This window comes from Helianthus annuus, chromosome 17, assembly GCF_002127325.2.
Source record: "Helianthus annuus cultivar XRQ/B chromosome 17, HanXRQr2.0-SUNRISE, whole genome shotgun sequence".
Taxonomy (NCBI): domain Eukaryota; kingdom Viridiplantae; phylum Streptophyta; class Magnoliopsida; order Asterales; family Asteraceae; genus Helianthus; species Helianthus annuus.
The window spans coordinates 58,785,090-58,802,172 of NC_035449.2; the positions used below are offsets into that span (position 1 = coordinate 58,785,090).

Genomic DNA, 17,083 nt, shown 5'->3' on the forward strand with positions numbered 1-17,083 from the left:
CTTTTCAGTTGCAAGTTTTTAGTGTCATGCTAATGTCGACTTGTTCACAAACAACATGGATTCGATGGACTTGAAAAGGAACACAATATTGTATTGAACACAAGATTGCTTTAATTATAACACACATTGATGCCTGATTGAGCAAAGCCAAATGATGCATATTTTTTAAGCTCAATGAAACAAGAGGCAGGCTTTTGTGCTTAGTCACAGCGCTTGTTATTATATAACTAGGATTTCACTATATAAGTTTTTGACACAGCCACTTTATATCTAAACCCTATCCATGTTATAACCTGTTTAAGTTTTTGACATGACCATGTTATAACTCACTTTTATCACTATATAAGTTCTTGAAGATTTGATTTGTTTACAAGCTTGTATTAATTTCTGTTTCGTACTTGGCAGGATTGATTTGGAGCATTTTGTAAAGCAAAGGTTAAGTGTGAATATTTTATATACGTCAAATTGTACATGTTAATATTTCATTTACTTGCAGCTATTGCATTTTTACATCTGAAAAAGTTGACATTTTTACTTACGCTATTCTAATGCATGGGTTGAACGTTGAAGTAAGCTTATGACACGGCACGCGCCTGTGAAGTTGAGATCTTGAAATAAATTGAACATATAGATACGCATCTAGCTAGCCTGAAAAAAAATTGTGTAATTCATTGGAAAGAATATAAAGGGCTATGCATTCGCAAATTACACAACCTTGTGCGTCGAGGATCCCATGTAAAACTGAAGACATGGGCGGATCTACCTTGTTAGAATGGGTAACCTTCGTTGCCCTTTAACGCTCCGGCGGTAGTGTAAATTTCGAAAAAAATTGACCTTTTTATCGATTTTGTTACCCCCTTTTTTTTTAAATGTTGCCCCCCAATAATGATTTTCTAAATCTGTCGTTGACTGAAGATACACAACCAGCTGATTCTAAAACATATAGATATAGTCGTGTAGGATGCAGCAACGACTTTAAGAACTTGGGTCAAATAACATAAAATGGTATCTTATTACACAAGTGACAGTTGGACGGAGAAGACCAAATATTTTATTTTTACTATTTTTTAGAGTTGCTTTGAATCCTTTGATTCAAGTTGAGATACAAGTTTTCATATTTGAGATTTGGTCTTTCATCCTATTCTTTACATTCTGAATTTTGATTTCTTTTGCATGTCCAAGTTAAATACTCTCTTTAGTTTAGTTTTTCTTTCAATTGCTATTCTGTAGTCATGAATGACTGATTTTGTCTAAGCGACGATTTCTATTGGTTGATTTAATCACAATTTAAGTTTATATTATTACCATGTATATAAATTTGACGATGCTTATAACTTGTTTAGCTGTACTAGGTTAATGTAAAGATTTCACAACTAACTAATTTGGGATTGGTGCGCGTTAGGTTATCCAATCAATCTCACATAGATACCAGTGACTTGGTGACTGCAATTCTGTATTAGGTTTACTTATGACTAACTATATAGGAGTAATTATTTGGTAGATGGTTTATTCATTCAGTCTTTGGGGATTAGTTACACATGACCATTTGTGCTAGTTTTCAACTAACATATGATTAAACTAGGTTAAATATAGCTAAGCGAATAATCGTTATTAAGAGTTGACTGAGTTTATCTTGGACTATCTCCAACCCTCCTATGTGGAGGAGAATCCGTTAGAAAAGTTGATGATGTGGAGGGGAGAAAGGAGAGACGATCTTTTATGGAAGGACAGTGAACGGTAGAGATAGAAGAGTTGATTCACACCCCTCCAACCACGTCGGAACCACATCGACAAAGCCTGTGACGTCCCCTTACCTCCATCCCCCTCTGCCTCTTCGAATGTGACCAGGCTAATCCGCAACCCCTCATGCGTAGTGTTTCGTGCCCCTCTGCAAAAGTGTTGCTGACTCGGACGGTGGGTGTAATTTCACTACACTTGGCCTAAGTATATCATTAAGTGATTCAGTTACTTTTTGATTTCGTTTAGTTTCTTTTCTAAAACTGGAGTTCAGTTAGATTGAAAGTAGTTTAGCTGTATAAGTATTCTTCTACATCTTTCATGTGTTATGCAAAGCTGATTATTTCAAATATGCAAACCGGGTCGGTATCATTTCAACCGGTACTGTACCAATACCCTAACAAACCGAACAATAGCTTTCATTGTACCAATACCCTAACAAACCGAACGATAGCTATCGAAAAACGAATTCTCGCTCCATCACGCGAAGGAATCCCACTGGTTATTTAAAAAGAGCATCTATGAATATAAGATATGTAAGAATAAATAAATAAATGGATGAATTTTGTCCCAAAATATTTAAAGTGATGTGAAAGCTGTACAGCCATGAAAAACATGTTTTGAATATATGAATTAGCGTTGACGATTCAAGCCGTGTGTGATTGAATTTTGTAAATAAATATAAAATTCTTTCTGGTTTGAAATGTATTGCAAGTTGGCAGGCAGGCATCTGGAAAAACACGCAGAAGCAACCGTCGATTTGGCATCGGCATCCCCACCTTCCTCATTTTAATTAATTATTATTCCAATTCCAAAGTTTGCGAATCAGATTTCTTCAATTTTCTCTGTAACAAACAACAGATCGTTTCTCTTATTAATCTCCTCCGGTGCTATGAACCCACACCAACCACCACCTCCTCCTTATCCTTCTTCATCATCATCATCATCTGATCCTTCTTTGGGGACTCACGTTATGGGTACACCCGTCCCACCCGGTCAGTCAAACCCGTATGTCCAATACGGAGCCCCTCAGCCTCCTCCTCCTCATCATCATCAACCTCGTCCCACCAATGTTAACATGGATAACGTCCGTAAGAAGTTAAATACATGGGGTAACAAGGCCGAGACCGCTGCATCCAACATCTGGACCAATCGTAAGTCGTCGTTTTTTTTACCATGTCTATGTATATGTATGTACAAGGGGTTGGGTTTCTCTACCCAATTCGTCGTTATTCTGGGTCAAAGCGGACAATATCCTGACACACAGTTGTTGTAGTTGTTGCATATATCATAAGTTGGGATGGTTTAGTTTAGTTTAGTTTTGTTTTGTTTAATGTTATTTTTGTCGTTCTAGAAAAACTGTATATGTATGTGTATCCTATATTCCTATCTGATTTAGGATCTTATGATTTAATTAGTGAAATCTGGTCAATCTGTGACTGGATCGGCATGGGGGAAGATGAATTTGACCGCAAAAGCGTTAACGGAAGGTGGGTTTGAAGCTTTGTACAAGCAGAACTTCACGACGTACCCACACGAGAAGCTTAACCGGACTTTTGCTTGTTACTTGTCGACTTCCACCGGGCCTGTTGCAGGAACATTGTATCTTTCCAATATTCATGTCGCGTTTTGTAGCGATCGCCCCTTGTCTTCCATCCAACCCAACGGCATGGAGTCATGGATCTACTATAAGGTAATACGGACTTTAAGTTTGTTAGTTAGTTGTTAACTTGTTATTCTATCTCTGGTTTGAATGTTAAGATAGTTATTGATGTTTTATCATTATCATGAGTGGGTTAGCTTTACTATTTACCTTTTTATTGTAATGATTCTATATAAAGAGATTTGGTTTTTAGTTATCTGATACAAAAAAAATATTATTTACCAATACAGTTTTTTCAGTTCTTTTTAGTGATTTCATCATTCATACGCCTTTGAATTCTGAAACGCTAGCTGCTATACAGGTTATTATCCCATTGGAGAAGATAGCCACGGTGAACCCAGTTACGATACCAGGTAAAAAGCAAATAGACAAGTATATCCAGATCTCTACGATTGACGGTCAAGATTTCTGGTTCATGGGTTTCGTGAATCATGATAAAGCATCGAAGCATCTCCTCAACGGTGTGGCCACTTGTGTTAAGTCTATCCCATTTGTTCCATGAAATATGTTATTGTGTTTCATAGACAAATAAAAATGCTTTGTGTGTCTGTATTATTCTTTGATTTCATCAACATACAACACTATGAGTGTTCTGATTTTGTACAAGATACTGTCTGGTGTTTGAATGCAGTTCTAGGTTGGTTGTCACATTCTATTCTATTGATAACAATTCAATCTGTTACACCCAACGAATATAGTGTTGTTTGCGCATCAGGAGCTCACAAATTTGTTTTTGTTTGCCCGAGTGAAACTTTCCAGAAGATTACCAATCATAGATTGCTCCAACTCACGCACAACTAACTATGATATTCTTCTATTATCAACGGTCAAATTCGTGAGCTCCTCTTTAGGCAAAATGGACAATATTGGTTGGTATGAGAGACTGGGCGTTACACAAAAACAACACTATGTTATCACGTTTTTTCTTTAAAATATCTGCTACTTGTAAATAGTAAAAGAACTTACAAGATCAAATTTTTTACCCTGAGGCTAATTAAATAGGATTTCTAGAGACAGAAGTGAGGTATATGAGTTTTGCTGCCTGCCTGCAACAGGCAAAAGATTGTAAGAATTAACTGTAATGCAGCGTTTGTGGTTATACGAAATGCAATAACAGCTGGTGTGCTATAAAAGAAGTTTTTTCACTTTCAACTCAGGGCACGAGTGATGGTATAAACAAGTGATAATCAATTAAAGAAAAGAAACTACCAGTTTTACAATAGAAATCTAGAATTTGATACATACACGGCCTTTAACAAGAAGTTGAACTGTTCCCTGAGGTGATGCTGAATAATGAATATCTCAGGGGACGACAAACCATCATTGGTGAGGCGGACATCATACGCAATCCTGAATACAAAATCTGGACAAAATGTGAGATTATTGATGTATATTTCTCAAGTGTTAGAATAAATCAATAGTTAGTAAAAGGGCTTCTTTTCAATACACTGTGGTTTGTCTGGTTACAGAACAGATTCTGTTTATAAACATTACAGAACAGAAAGGTTTTTCATTCTAAAAACAAGTAATCAAAACCCATGTCTAGGAATTGGACATTGTCAAAAACCAGCTTCAAAGCTAGAACATCAAGATTTCTTTAAATTATTACTTAGGTATTTACTTAATTTAAAAGGCGTACAACGCTAGCATCGAATGGTTTAGTTAACGGTTTACGCTAAACACGATCAGAAAAAACCAAGCAAGTGGCATATTAAGAATATTGAATTCAATTCACCAATATAATTAGGAAAGTAATACCATAGTAAGCGGTAAGTCTATTATTAACCTCTTTGTTTTGATCGTATATTTGTAATTACTAGTGGAGAACCCGCGCGTTGCAGCGGGGTCGTCAATACGGGACGAGAACATAATTCAAACCTTAAAGCGATTAAAATATATAACTAAAAGCACTCGCGCTTCGCTGCGGGGTAACACTCACCCACAGTGAGTGTGTCATACAATTGCACATTCTTAATAAATACACTATTTACGAATGCTTCGATTAAACTACCAAGCTTCGGATTGGCGATTTGAACGCATCGAGTAAGCTTACCGAGTTCTTCACGAGGCGTTTGTGTCATCACGTTGAGAAGACAGCCGCACGTCCGCTCATCCGGAGTTATACCAAGTGCGATGATTCGGTCAAACGTTGTCCCCACATCGTCTGTCCGGTCGGCTTTCCCGTAGCATTGTATTAGCGAGATTAAAACGTATATATTTGGCTGAAAACCGGACTCCTCCATTTCTTTCAACACGGCCTCTGCCTCTAATTAAAACAACATTTGAGCTCGGAGGATACAAATATATTATAGAAGATGTGCCTTAAAAACCGTTAAAGCTCGGCTCGTTCAATCTTTTAACCGAGCCGATAAATAGAAGATGTGCCTTAAAATGCTTTTCAATCATTACAACTGAAGAAATGAAAACACTGAACACTATCCAAAGATTTGTCTTACCATTCAGTTTCAGTCCGTCTCTTGATCAACTCCTTCACAACCTATCAAACCAAAACACTGATCACTCTCCAAAAATTTGTATATATCAATATATGAATAACATAAACACATATGAATATATTATGATAAGAGTGTCAAAGAGAGTATTTTAACAGGAATTATTGGGGATTACAACTCCAAAATTTTAACATGAACAACCCAATAATAATAATAATATTAAAACTCCTGTAAAAACGGATGAAACTTCATCACTGGCCTCAATATTAGAAATTAGAAGGCACACCCTATGTTTCAGATGAAGAGCAACAATTTAAAGTTTAAACATTTAAAATCATTTGGACTCATTTCAAGTTCAAAATTGAGGTCAAATAGTGTTCTAAACGATCTCAAAACTTGATGCCAAATAGTGTTCTAACTTGATCACCAGATTAATTTGCAAACTGCTAGGTCACGCTTCCCTTTGAAAATCACAAAATCTAATCTAATCACCTACAAATCTACGATTCGCATAAACATAGAAATAGATGTCAGATAGTGTTCCAAACAACCTCACAATTGATTTCAAATAGTGTTCTAAACTGGTCACCAGATTTAATTTTTAAAAAAATGCTAGTTCACACTTTCCCTATAAAAATAAAAAATCTAATCTAATCTAATCACGTACAAATCTACAACTTGCATAAACATAGAAACTGGTGTCATACAATCACCTTGGTTCTAAGATCATCAGCAAGCTCCCGAGTAACATTCTCCTTCGGAACTGGCTTTCCTACTCGCAAACAAGCACCATGAACAACAGATTGAAACATGCATCTTCCATCTCCAGTTATACCTGTTCATAGAAACAAATTTCAAACAAAAAATCATTCAGCTATGCTGCTTGAAGATGCATAAATCTCATGATATCAATCCATAACCAATCACTCACACAGATCAGATAGAACCAAACATACCAATCACATCTGAATTGCTAGTTTCGTCCCTCGAGGTTGGCCCTCAAGGACGAAAATGACAAGATTTTGAAACCACGAAGACACAGATGTGATAAAACAAACCCTTAGATGAAAGTCGCAAAAATGGCCAAACCTCAGGAATGAAAATGACTTTTTAATCTAGATTACAAGTACTACATTTACATGAATAAATTATTTTCAACATGAAAGGCTGGATATTTTTTTTACATAAAAACTGAAAAAAGCAAACTGGTTTTGGCTGGTTTGACACGTCCAACCAAGTCCGTTAAACTGGCCAAATCAAGTCATGTCGAATGTGAGTAAATACCTGACAGCTGCCAATGTCAAGAATGACCACAAACATGTTAGCAGCTGCAATAAGCCATTTAGGCTTCTGTAATGAAATAAGAACATTATCTACCACATCATTTCCAAACATATAGTATCAAATTAAAGCAACCAGAATACAGGCCACAACCACCCTTCTCCACATGGGTCCCTTGGAAGGCTTCTAGGGTGTCGAAGGGATCGTTTCTCTAGCACAAAGTCGATCTTGTTAAGTTCTTTAAGTTTAGTTAATAAACTTTGCTACTGTAGTTAGTGCCCTAAATGTAGATGTATAAAACATTGGGCAAGTATTGTAAATAGTTATAGTTAAATATGTAAAGGGTGTGTCGCGTTCATTACTGAAACGCTGCGACGGTTCACCGGTGGTATTCCGGCGTGTATAAATAGCACTAATAGGGATCAGTTGTATTCATTCGTTCATACAGAAAATAATAATACGAATCAGTTGTTTATTGTCAATATGATCGTGTGTATCTTGATCTCGTTTATTTATGTTAATCAATTCGTTTAAAGGGCCATCAAATCTAACCAATGAACTGAACCTATTAGCCTAAAAAGAACAGTAGGTACTACATTATGAGAAAAACTCACAATTTTTAAATTTAAAGGGGAATTACCTCAAGGGGTACAAGAGCTTTTGGGATAACCCTGCATGTGAGTAAACAACAATGATTTACATTGATCAGCAAGCAGTAACCTCAAGAAGAAGAATTGTTGTTAGTGTATTGTGTATATTACCCAAGAACTCGGCAACCTCCATCGGAAACTCTCTGAGCTATCATACCCATTAGACCAATACTTCCACCACCATACACCAAACTTATCTTTCTATTAACCTGCAATCAACAAATGAATCAAAATAATCGCAAACTTTAAACATTAGCTAACAGTTCCATTATTTATCTAAAAACCAACAATCAGGTTAAACAATAGACTCACAGATCTCAAACTGCATATCAAATCAAATTAGTAAATTACATCAACCAACAGTGTTAAAATCACAACAAAACAACACAGAACAACGAAATCTCAAACCACAAACAGTAAAACATCAAATCATCATGATACAGTTGAATTGAATAACCGCAAAAAACAAATCGAACCTGTTTGATGGATTCAGCGATCTCTGGACCGATGCCGTCGCAGGGAAAGAGAGTGGCGCGAATCAGATCGGAAGAGGTAGCGGAAAAGCTCCGATCAACGGCTGAGAAAAGCGTGACAGTATCGAATTGTTTTGTAGGAATCGTGTTGTTGAGAATAATGTTCAATTGAAGGGTTGTATGGGTCTTATATACCCTAATACAAAGAAAGAGAGGAATAGAAACTGTAGGGAGAAACGGAAGGGCTATTGGGTTTCTTCCAATTAAATGTGAAGATCATCCTCGCCTTATCAATTTCTACGTTCAGGATTATTAGGAACGACAATGGGAAACATCATTGAATCGAGGGCAAAATTGGGAGGCAGGGATAAAAAATTAGGGAAAAAGCCATGACTCTTGGTCTGCCATCTTAAAATTTCAATGAAAATTACCTTTTTGTACATGGGAAATGCTTATATATAGTATATAGATAAATGCCAATAAGCCTAAACCAGTTAACCAAACTATTAGTAACGATGTGGTTTGGTTTGGTCCACTTTTAATTGTCAAAGGTTTGGCATTAGCTTACAAGTTACAGCGGTGTAAAACAGTTACTAATGGTTGACTCTTGGTTTGACCTAAAAACCATCACAGCCGAACTCTGAGCACCCTACGCCATAGAGACGAACCTCTCTTACAGCAGGTGGCCTAATAAGTTAAAACCATGCCTTTTACAATGTCAAAACTCTCTCTTTAAAACATTTTACAAACGAAACAAAAAAGTCAACACAAAGCGGCTTTAGTGCCATGCAGAGACTAATCTCATCAACGTTTCTTCTTGCTTCCCTTTGCAGAACCGGACTTGGATGGAGTTGCCACCATGTACACAAATAAGACCATAATGGAGATCACAGATACCAGCGACCCATAATTACCCAACATTCTCTGCATAGTTGATAAAACGAAGAACAGAATGTAAAACAACAGAATACATATTACAATACAAATGAAAAAACACATAAAACAGATTTGCAGGAAACAATATCTCATACCTTAGCCTGAAAGGTAGCAGGCATCAAGCACAAAATTCATGCAAAATACACGGCAATGCATTATCAGTTACAATATCTTATAACTTTTGGTAAATGAACGTAGAAAAAGAACTTACAAGATGAAGTGCGCTCGCCTTAGGCTTATCTGATAGGATTTCAAGAGGTAGGAGTGATGTCGAATATGCCTCCTGAAGTCAAAAATATTTTAAAACTCACCAAACACATACAATACCAGCAAAACAGAAATATTAGATTACTTTGTAAACCAACCTGCAGTGCAGCCTTTGTGGGGACACGGAATGTAATAACAGCTGGTGTGCTATAGAAGACGGTTTTCACATTTGACTCCAGCTCAAAGGAGTGAGATAGAACGGCACCACTGATGGTATAAAAGCATAATCATTGTGATCTTCACTGAGGATATTACATGTAGGCATTTTAGAGTTAGAATATTAGATACTTACACGTCAAGCCTTTCCCAAGATGTTGAAGTGTTTCCGGAGATGATTTTGAATATTTCGGGAGACCAGCCGTCATCAGTGAGGCTAACATCATATGCACTCCTGCAATACAAAAGATAGTGAGATGTGAGATTATGTAAAGCAATAGTCTTTCTTTTTCTGTAAATGCTTTCTATGTTGAAACTCAAAAGGTTTGTCTTACAGAAGAAATATATAGAACTCATTACTCCACATATTATAAATATAAGTTTTCAACAGCAACTAGTTTGAGATAAAGGACTCTTGATAATGCACCATGCTGGGTCTGGTTACATAGCAGACATAAACACTACTATACAGAAATTAGAAATAGACTATAGTAAGACACCGAAACACTTAGGTGCTGTTTGTTTTTTCAGAGGAAAAACGTCTGCAGTCTGCGGACCACATCTGCAGACATCTGCAGCTGAAGAGGTGGACCAAACCTCTGCAGTCTGCAAGAAGAAGACTGTTTGTTTTTTAACTTCTGCAAGCTACTGAAATATAAATAAACTTTCATCTTTGATACAATCTTGAAAGAAGTTGAACTTTCTATAATCTGATTAATCTCAGTACTCAAATAATCCTAATTCTGCAGTACAATGGATCATTATTTAACCCTAAAATCATTCGAAATGAACAATTGAGCACCCACTGGTTACATTGAATTACCAAACAGAAAGGAAACCCTAAATAAATAGTGATGAGCTTACGGAAGGGGCAGAAGGATCGTTGGGGCGAAGTTGGCTGAAGTTGTGGGGGTCGAAAGAAGGCCAATTACCAACATCCCACGACCCCATTCAGCCCTGATGATTATAATCGCAGCAGATCGGAAGATAGATCGGAGGAAGAGAAGCGACGGAAGGTGGGGTCGATGGAGATGTGGGATGGCGGAGGAGGTGGAGGTGTCGGCGGGCTGGAGAAGATGGAGGTGTCGCTGTGGAGAAGAAGGATGCTATGGTTTTGGTTTTTGAGATGTGTTTTGAAAGAGCAGAGGTCTAGAAGAGGCTTGAAGATGTGAGGCTAGGTCTGTGCGAGGAAGAGGTTTAGAAGAGGTTTTTTAATGAAATCACTTCCAAAAAACAAACACGCTGCAGACTCAAACATCTGCGCGTGGTCTGCGTGGGGCAGACAGGTTTGGAAGTGCTTTTCACAAAAAACAAACACCCCCTTAGGGTATGATCACGAAAATCAGAATTAACTATACAATTTGATATGCATATCAATTCAAAATCCAAATCTCATGTTGAATATTTCAAAAAAACTATATAATACCTGCTCATTGTTAGTGATGGAAGTAAACAAAGCTAGTATCACAGCTCATAAGACAAATATAATAAGAAAAGGTGTATAAAGGTCACATGGCGCAAAAATAAATCAATTTTTAAAGTACCAGAGCAATCTTAACTGAGTTATAAATTTACACAATCTTAACGGATATCTAAAAGGCAAAGATCGTTACTGAAGTCAAATTGCTTGCATGTTTTAAGAAAGAATTTTCCAAAAAGGCTAAGCTACATTCATGGCAGTTTTTGACCCGATCCCCTTATTCTCTCTAATCAGATTTAAATAGAAATTTCTTAACAAGGCCAACTGTAAACCTAGTAATCCGTCAAAGTAAAGCTTGGTGATGCCACATTTATAAAAAAAACACAACTTATGTAATCGGCATACAAGATCCTCAACCAGACCCACCCACACATACCAAACTGAACCTTAGTTGAAACTTAAAACCCTAGAGAATTACAATGACTTCAAAACAACCACATACAATCTCTTGCCACCTGATTTATAAAGCTTACGCCCGAAAGAAACGCTATGACTACACAGCCAACTGATACTGTGACAAAACTTAAAAAAAGGACTAGTTACCAGAAATAATAAATCAAACTCTATCCTTCACAAATTGACTTAACGTATGCACTTAATTCTGGTCAACTGCAACTACTTTGTAAAAGATCTTTTTATCAATACATTGTAATTGTCTGGTTACAAAAAGATTCTAAAAACACATAATTTATATCTGAAAGGCATAAATCATTACTAGAGTCTAGGGCAGTGGCGGACCCATAAATTATTTGTTGGGGGTGCGGATGAGGTGTTCAACCATATTTTCAAGGGATACGGTCGGGTTTTTTGCCTAAAATATACACTAAATTTTTTTGTCAAGGGTGCGGCCGCCTACCTTGGCCAAAGGGTGGGTCCGCCCCTGGTCTAGGGCCGACAATTCCTGACCTGAATATGACAACGATTAGACCTGTCTAATAAAAAGTACACTGTGTAAATTCCTTTTTATTTTGAATAAAAACCAACCAAAATGCGTGTTAGAAATGTATATTTTACAAAAAAAAAAAAAAAAAAAATCAAAAATAATCAAAATTAAGAGGCTAGGCTCCATCATTTCTCCTTTCTAGTACATAAAACATATAGAAAAGTTACATGAGATATAAAGTAGTTAAACGAGTCGTTTTCACATTTGATACCCTTGTTAATTTCCTAGTCGGTTTAACACGATTAGACCTATTTTCGTCAGTAGAGTCTAGAAATCAAATTATTCGAATCAATTTTTAAAATGTAACCTAATCACCGAATCCACTGTCAATTACATGCAAGGTAACTGAGTCAATTGGAACAATCTATTCAAATATATAAATCGATATAATATAACACGTATAAAATATAAATCCACACATGCATGAAGATGCTGAATTGAAAGTATGGAGATGGTTGCATACGCAGATCCACGGTTATAAATGTCGATTGAAACGGAGAGTTTATCGGCACCGGATTTGAGCCTATTGAGTGTAGCTTTCTTGTGAGCTACGATGAACGGAGCCTCCGATCCGTCAATTACCGACGGTGCGATCAACAACAGGACTACTGTTGTTAAGGTGAGGAGAGAATTCGTGAAGAATTTCGCCATTTCTGCAAGATTTTGGTGGTGTTTCAGTATGTTTTGTACTTTTGTTACTTGGTTATTTATGTTTGAGTAAAATGCAATTTTACCCTCTAGGGTTTAGGGCAATTGGCATGTCTATCCCCTAAGGAAATAATTACAATTTTACCCCAATGTTTGCTGTTGTGTCGCAACTTTACCCCCGACGTCAAAGTTGTTAACAGATCTGTTAACTATAACTTGAAATGGCTATATTACCTTTCCATTTTACCCCCCAACATTCCTGTTAAGTCGCACAATTACCCCCCCACTGGTAAATTACTAATTTGTCCTTTGTTATTACCCCCAGTACTTTGTGTTAAGACACAACATTACCCCCTGCAACTTCCAAAACCCTTCCCGCCAAAATCAGAAACCTGTTCTATGTTTCTATACTAAAAAATCAGAACATGTTCTATGATTCTATAATCAAAAATCTGAAACCTATAAATAGCATCAAGCAAACCTGTTCAAAAATTTGAAACCTATAAGTATACTCAAAAACCAAACCTGTTCAAACCTGACCATGTATCAAACCTTCAATGTTTGGCTGTTCAATGTGTTCTATACTCAAAAAATCAAACCTGTTCAAAAATCAAGCATACCTGCTAAGTTTACAATTATACCCCTGCTGCACTACCTGCTGCACTACCTGCTGCACTATCTGACCATGTATCAAACCACTGCTGCACTAACAATGTATCAAACCACTATCAAACCACTGTTGCACTAACAATGTGTTCTAGAATCTGATTAAGCACACTCACATTCAGACATTGTAATTAACAACGTCTGATTAAGCACACTCACATTCACTGCTACACTAACAATGTGTTCTAGAATCTGTTATGACTATTAGCAGCAGCAGCTAATAATAGCAAACAGTTGAAAGAGTTTAAAGAGGTTGTTGACAGCAGGTTAATGCTTAAACAAAATCAGTTGAAACAGTTGAAACATGTTATGAAACAAAATCAGTTTAAACATGTTGTTGACAGCACTGTCATCAACTGCACATTTTGATCAAATGGACTAACCACTGTCATCAACTGCACATTTTGATCAAATGGACAAAATGTAATCCTAATCAAACATCAAACTTCACAACTGCACATTTTGATCATGTAAGATCATGTAACTGTCATCAACTTATCAAAACATCAAACATCAAATTTCACAACTGCACATTTTGATCATGTATGATCATGTAACTGTCATCAACTATGATCATGTAACTGTCATAACTAGGCACATTTTGATCCTAACATGTATCAAGCACACCAATATACCATCATGAGAGTATAAAAAAGGCTTATCAAGAACACATTAGCTGTAAACATTGGTCATAACTAGGGACACATTATAAACATCAAAAGATCCTAATATATATACAATTAGATCAGTATTAAACCAAAAGATCCTAATATATTAAACCAATAGATCCTAATATATTAAACATCAACTACACAACCATTTCCTGCTGAGGGGGAAACTGGAAGTGCAGGAAAGGACGGCCCCGCATTTTCACAACCACGGAAACCACAATCGATTAGGGTGAAACACGAATCCTCATGTGCACTGCAAACACAGAAAGATCGATGTTCAATAACCCCTGTTTTTTACTTGTTCAACCTAACATTACTATAGTTGTTCGATTATACCTGACAGCAGAGAGAACAGGGAGGATCGCTGGTTGACAGGGGCATCGCCGGCAGACAGGTGCATCGCCGGAGGTGTGGTCGCCGGAGGTGGAGGTGGAAGCATGGTGTTCTCGGATTCGCTCATGATGAAGAAGAAGGAGTGGAGGTGGAAGCACGGTGTTTATAATGTGCCTAGTTATGACCGTTTAAAATCGCCGGTGGGTGTGGAAGTGATGATCGTCGGTGTAGGAAGAAGAAGGAGTGGAGTGGGGGGAGTGAAGCTTAGGGGGTAAGGATGAAGTAGGAAGAGAAGTACAGGGGTAATAGAAAGATCCTCATGTAAAATTACATTTATGCCCTTTGACCGTTTAAAGATAACTTGGACTTTGACGCTGGGGGGTAAAGTTGCGACATAACAACAAACGTTGGGGGGTAAAATTGCAATTATTTCCTTAGGGGGAGGGGTAAACGTACCAATTACCCTAAACCCCAAGGGGTAAAATTGCATTTTACTCTTTATGTTTTTTTGTGAATTTTAGAAAGGTTATTGGACTTGAAGGGCCCATTTATTCTAAATTTGCCCATGAGGGCTCATTCATTTTAAAGTGACCCGTGATTGCCCATTTAACCCAAGTTTGCTATTACTTTTTTTGAGTTAAATTTCATTTTAGTTTCTGTGTTTGAGTCATTTTGCCAGTTTAGTTCAAATGTTTCATTTTTCGTCTGTAGGTCCAAAAAGATTTCACCGTTGTCATTTTAGTTCACTGGGTTAACTTCATCCATTTTTTTCTGCTAACGAGAAGGGCAATTCAGTCATTTTATATAGCCGAATTGTCCTTCTAGTTAACAGAATTACATATAAAATGACCGAATTGCCCTTTTCGTTAATAGAAAAAATGAATGAAGTTAACTTAGTGGATTAAATGACAACGATGAAACCTTTTTGGACCCACGGACGAAAAATGAAACCTTTGGACTAAACTGAAAAAATGACCCAAACCACAAGGACTAAAATAGCATTTAACTCTACTTTTTTTTTAACGAAAATCATACTCATACACTCCCTTAAAATCTACATATTGCTCATTTTGTGAGAATTTAACCCACACTCCTCTAGTGAAAGAAATTTGTTAGTTGCTATTATCAATCACTTTATTGATAATTATCAATGGGTGGAGATACAATAGAAAGTTTATTTGACAAGTGATCTTGACCATCCACTTAGTTAATCAAGGGCTAAGATTAAATGATGGAAATTGAAGAGAAAAAAAGAGGCGCGTGAGTTTGTTTAGGGGCATTCTAGTCAATCCAAAACAATAGTTTCTCTCTCCCCCAATTCCCCCCATTTTTTAAACGTTAATAACTCTTTCATACGACATTATTTTTTTATAAAAATTGCAACAAAAAACGAGCGTTTTTTATCTTTAAAACGAGTATACTATTGCTATATTTTCGAAATTTTTTTTTGAAAACCCAGTTGCATAAAACGCAATGGAAAAAAACCTAAAAATTACATTTTTCTAAAACGCAATGCACCAAAAACACAAAGAAGTGTCTTATTTGTAAAACGCAATGGCCAAAAAACGCAAAGAAATGTGTTATTTCTAAAACACAATAGCCTAAAAACTCAAAAGAAAGTGTAGTTTCTAAAACACAATGGATTGAAAACACATAAATATGTGTTTTTACGTAAAACGCAATGCACCAAAAACACAAACACATGTCTTATTTCTAAAACGCAATGGCCAGAAAACACTTAAAATGTCTGTTTTCTAAAACGCAAGGACTGAAAACACATAAAAATGTGTTTTACCTAAAACGCAATGCACCAAAAACAAAAAGAAATGTCTTATTTATAAAACGCAATGGCCAGAAAACACTTAAAAATGTCTCATTTCTAAAACGCAATGGCCTAAAAAACAAAAGAAAGTGTTCTCTGTAAAACGCAATGGACTGAAAACACCTAAAAATGTGTTTTACCTAAAACGCAATGACTAAAAACACTTCAAAAATGTGTTTTTCTAAAACGCAATGACCAGAAAACGCATAAAAATGTCTTAGTTTTAAAACGCAATGGCATAAAAACACCAAAGAAAGTGTTCTCTCTAAAACGCATTGAACTAGGACAATAGTTGTCTGTTAATTGTCTGAACTAGGAATGCAGTTCTAAAATGCAATGGCATAAAACTGTCTACGAATGCAGTTTTCCAGAGACAAATTTATAGAAAATTTATTTTCTCATGCATTTTTATTAAAGCAATTTAATCGAAAAAAACCTAAAAAATGACATTTTTCTAAGACGCAATGCACCAAAAACACAAAGAAATGTCTTATTTGTAAAACGTAATGGCCAGAAAACACAAAGAAATGTGTTATTTCTAAAACGCAATAGCCTAAAAACTCAAAAGAAAGTGTAGTTTCTAAAACGCAATGGACTAAAAACACATAAAAATGTGTTTTACCTAAAACGCAATGCACCAAAAACACAAGCACATGTCTTATTTCTAAAACGCAATTGCCAGAAAACAATTAAAATGTCTGTTTTCTAAAACGCAATGGACTGAAAACACATAAAAATGTGTTTTACCTAAAACGCAATGCACCAAAAAACACAAAGAAATGTCTTATTTATAAAACGCAATTGCTAGAAAACACTTAAAAATGTCTCATTTCTAAAACGCAATGGCCTAAAAAACAAAAGAAAGTGTTCTCTGTAAAACGCAATGGACTGAAAACACCTAAAA

The 17,083-nt window shown here is 36.3% G+C and overlaps 2 protein-coding genes across 2 annotated transcripts; one reads left to right on the forward strand and one right to left on the reverse strand.

The window, feature by feature from the left end:
- The first annotated feature begins 2,340 nt into the window (after positions 1–2,340).
- Positions 2,341–4,050, forward strand: LOC110923061 (GEM-like protein 5). Its single transcript, XM_022167245.2, has 3 exons — positions 2,341–2,891; positions 3,156–3,430; positions 3,702–4,050. The coding sequence occupies exons 1-3, from the start codon at positions 2,630–2,632 to the stop codon at positions 3,900–3,902; spliced, it is 738 nt and encodes a 245-aa protein (XP_022022937.1). The 5' UTR covers positions 2,341–2,629; the 3' UTR covers positions 3,903–4,050.
- Positions 4,051–8,761: 4,711 nt separating this feature from the next.
- On the reverse strand, positions 8,762–12,732 carry LOC110923062 (translocon-associated protein subunit beta). Its single transcript, XM_022167246.2, has 6 exons — positions 12,503–12,732; positions 9,753–9,851; positions 9,559–9,667; positions 9,405–9,476; positions 9,289–9,294; positions 8,762–9,181 (listed from the first exon to the last, which is right to left on the reverse strand). Exons 1-6 carry the CDS (start codon positions 12,688–12,690, stop codon positions 9,062–9,064), a joined length of 594 nt encoding a protein of 197 aa, XP_022022938.1. The 5' UTR covers positions 12,691–12,732; the 3' UTR covers positions 8,762–9,061.
- Between the last annotated feature and the right edge of the window lie 4,351 nt (positions 12,733–17,083).

Coding starts and splice junctions, on each gene's coding strand:
- LOC110923061 (XM_022167245.2), top strand. CDS start 2,630: ATGAACCCACACCAACCACCACCTCCTCCTTATCCTTCTTCATCATCA. Junction 2,892..3,155: donor ATCCAACATCTGGACCAATC/GTAAGTCGTCGT, acceptor TGATTTAATTAG/TGAAATCTGGTCAATCTGTG. Junction 3,431..3,701: donor AGTCATGGATCTACTATAAG/GTAATACGGACT, acceptor GCTGCTATACAG/GTTATTATCCCATTGGAGAA.
- LOC110923062 (XM_022167246.2), bottom strand. CDS start 12,690: ATGGCGAAATTCTTCACGAATTCTCTCCTCACCTTAACAACAGTAGTC. Junction 9,852..12,502: donor ATTTATAACCGTGGATCTGC/GTATGCAACCAT, acceptor TTTGTATTGCAG/GAGTGCATATGATGTTAGCC. Junction 9,668..9,752: donor TCTTGGGAAAGGCTTGACGT/GTAAGTATCTAA, acceptor TTATACCATCAG/TGGTGCCGTTCTATCTCACT.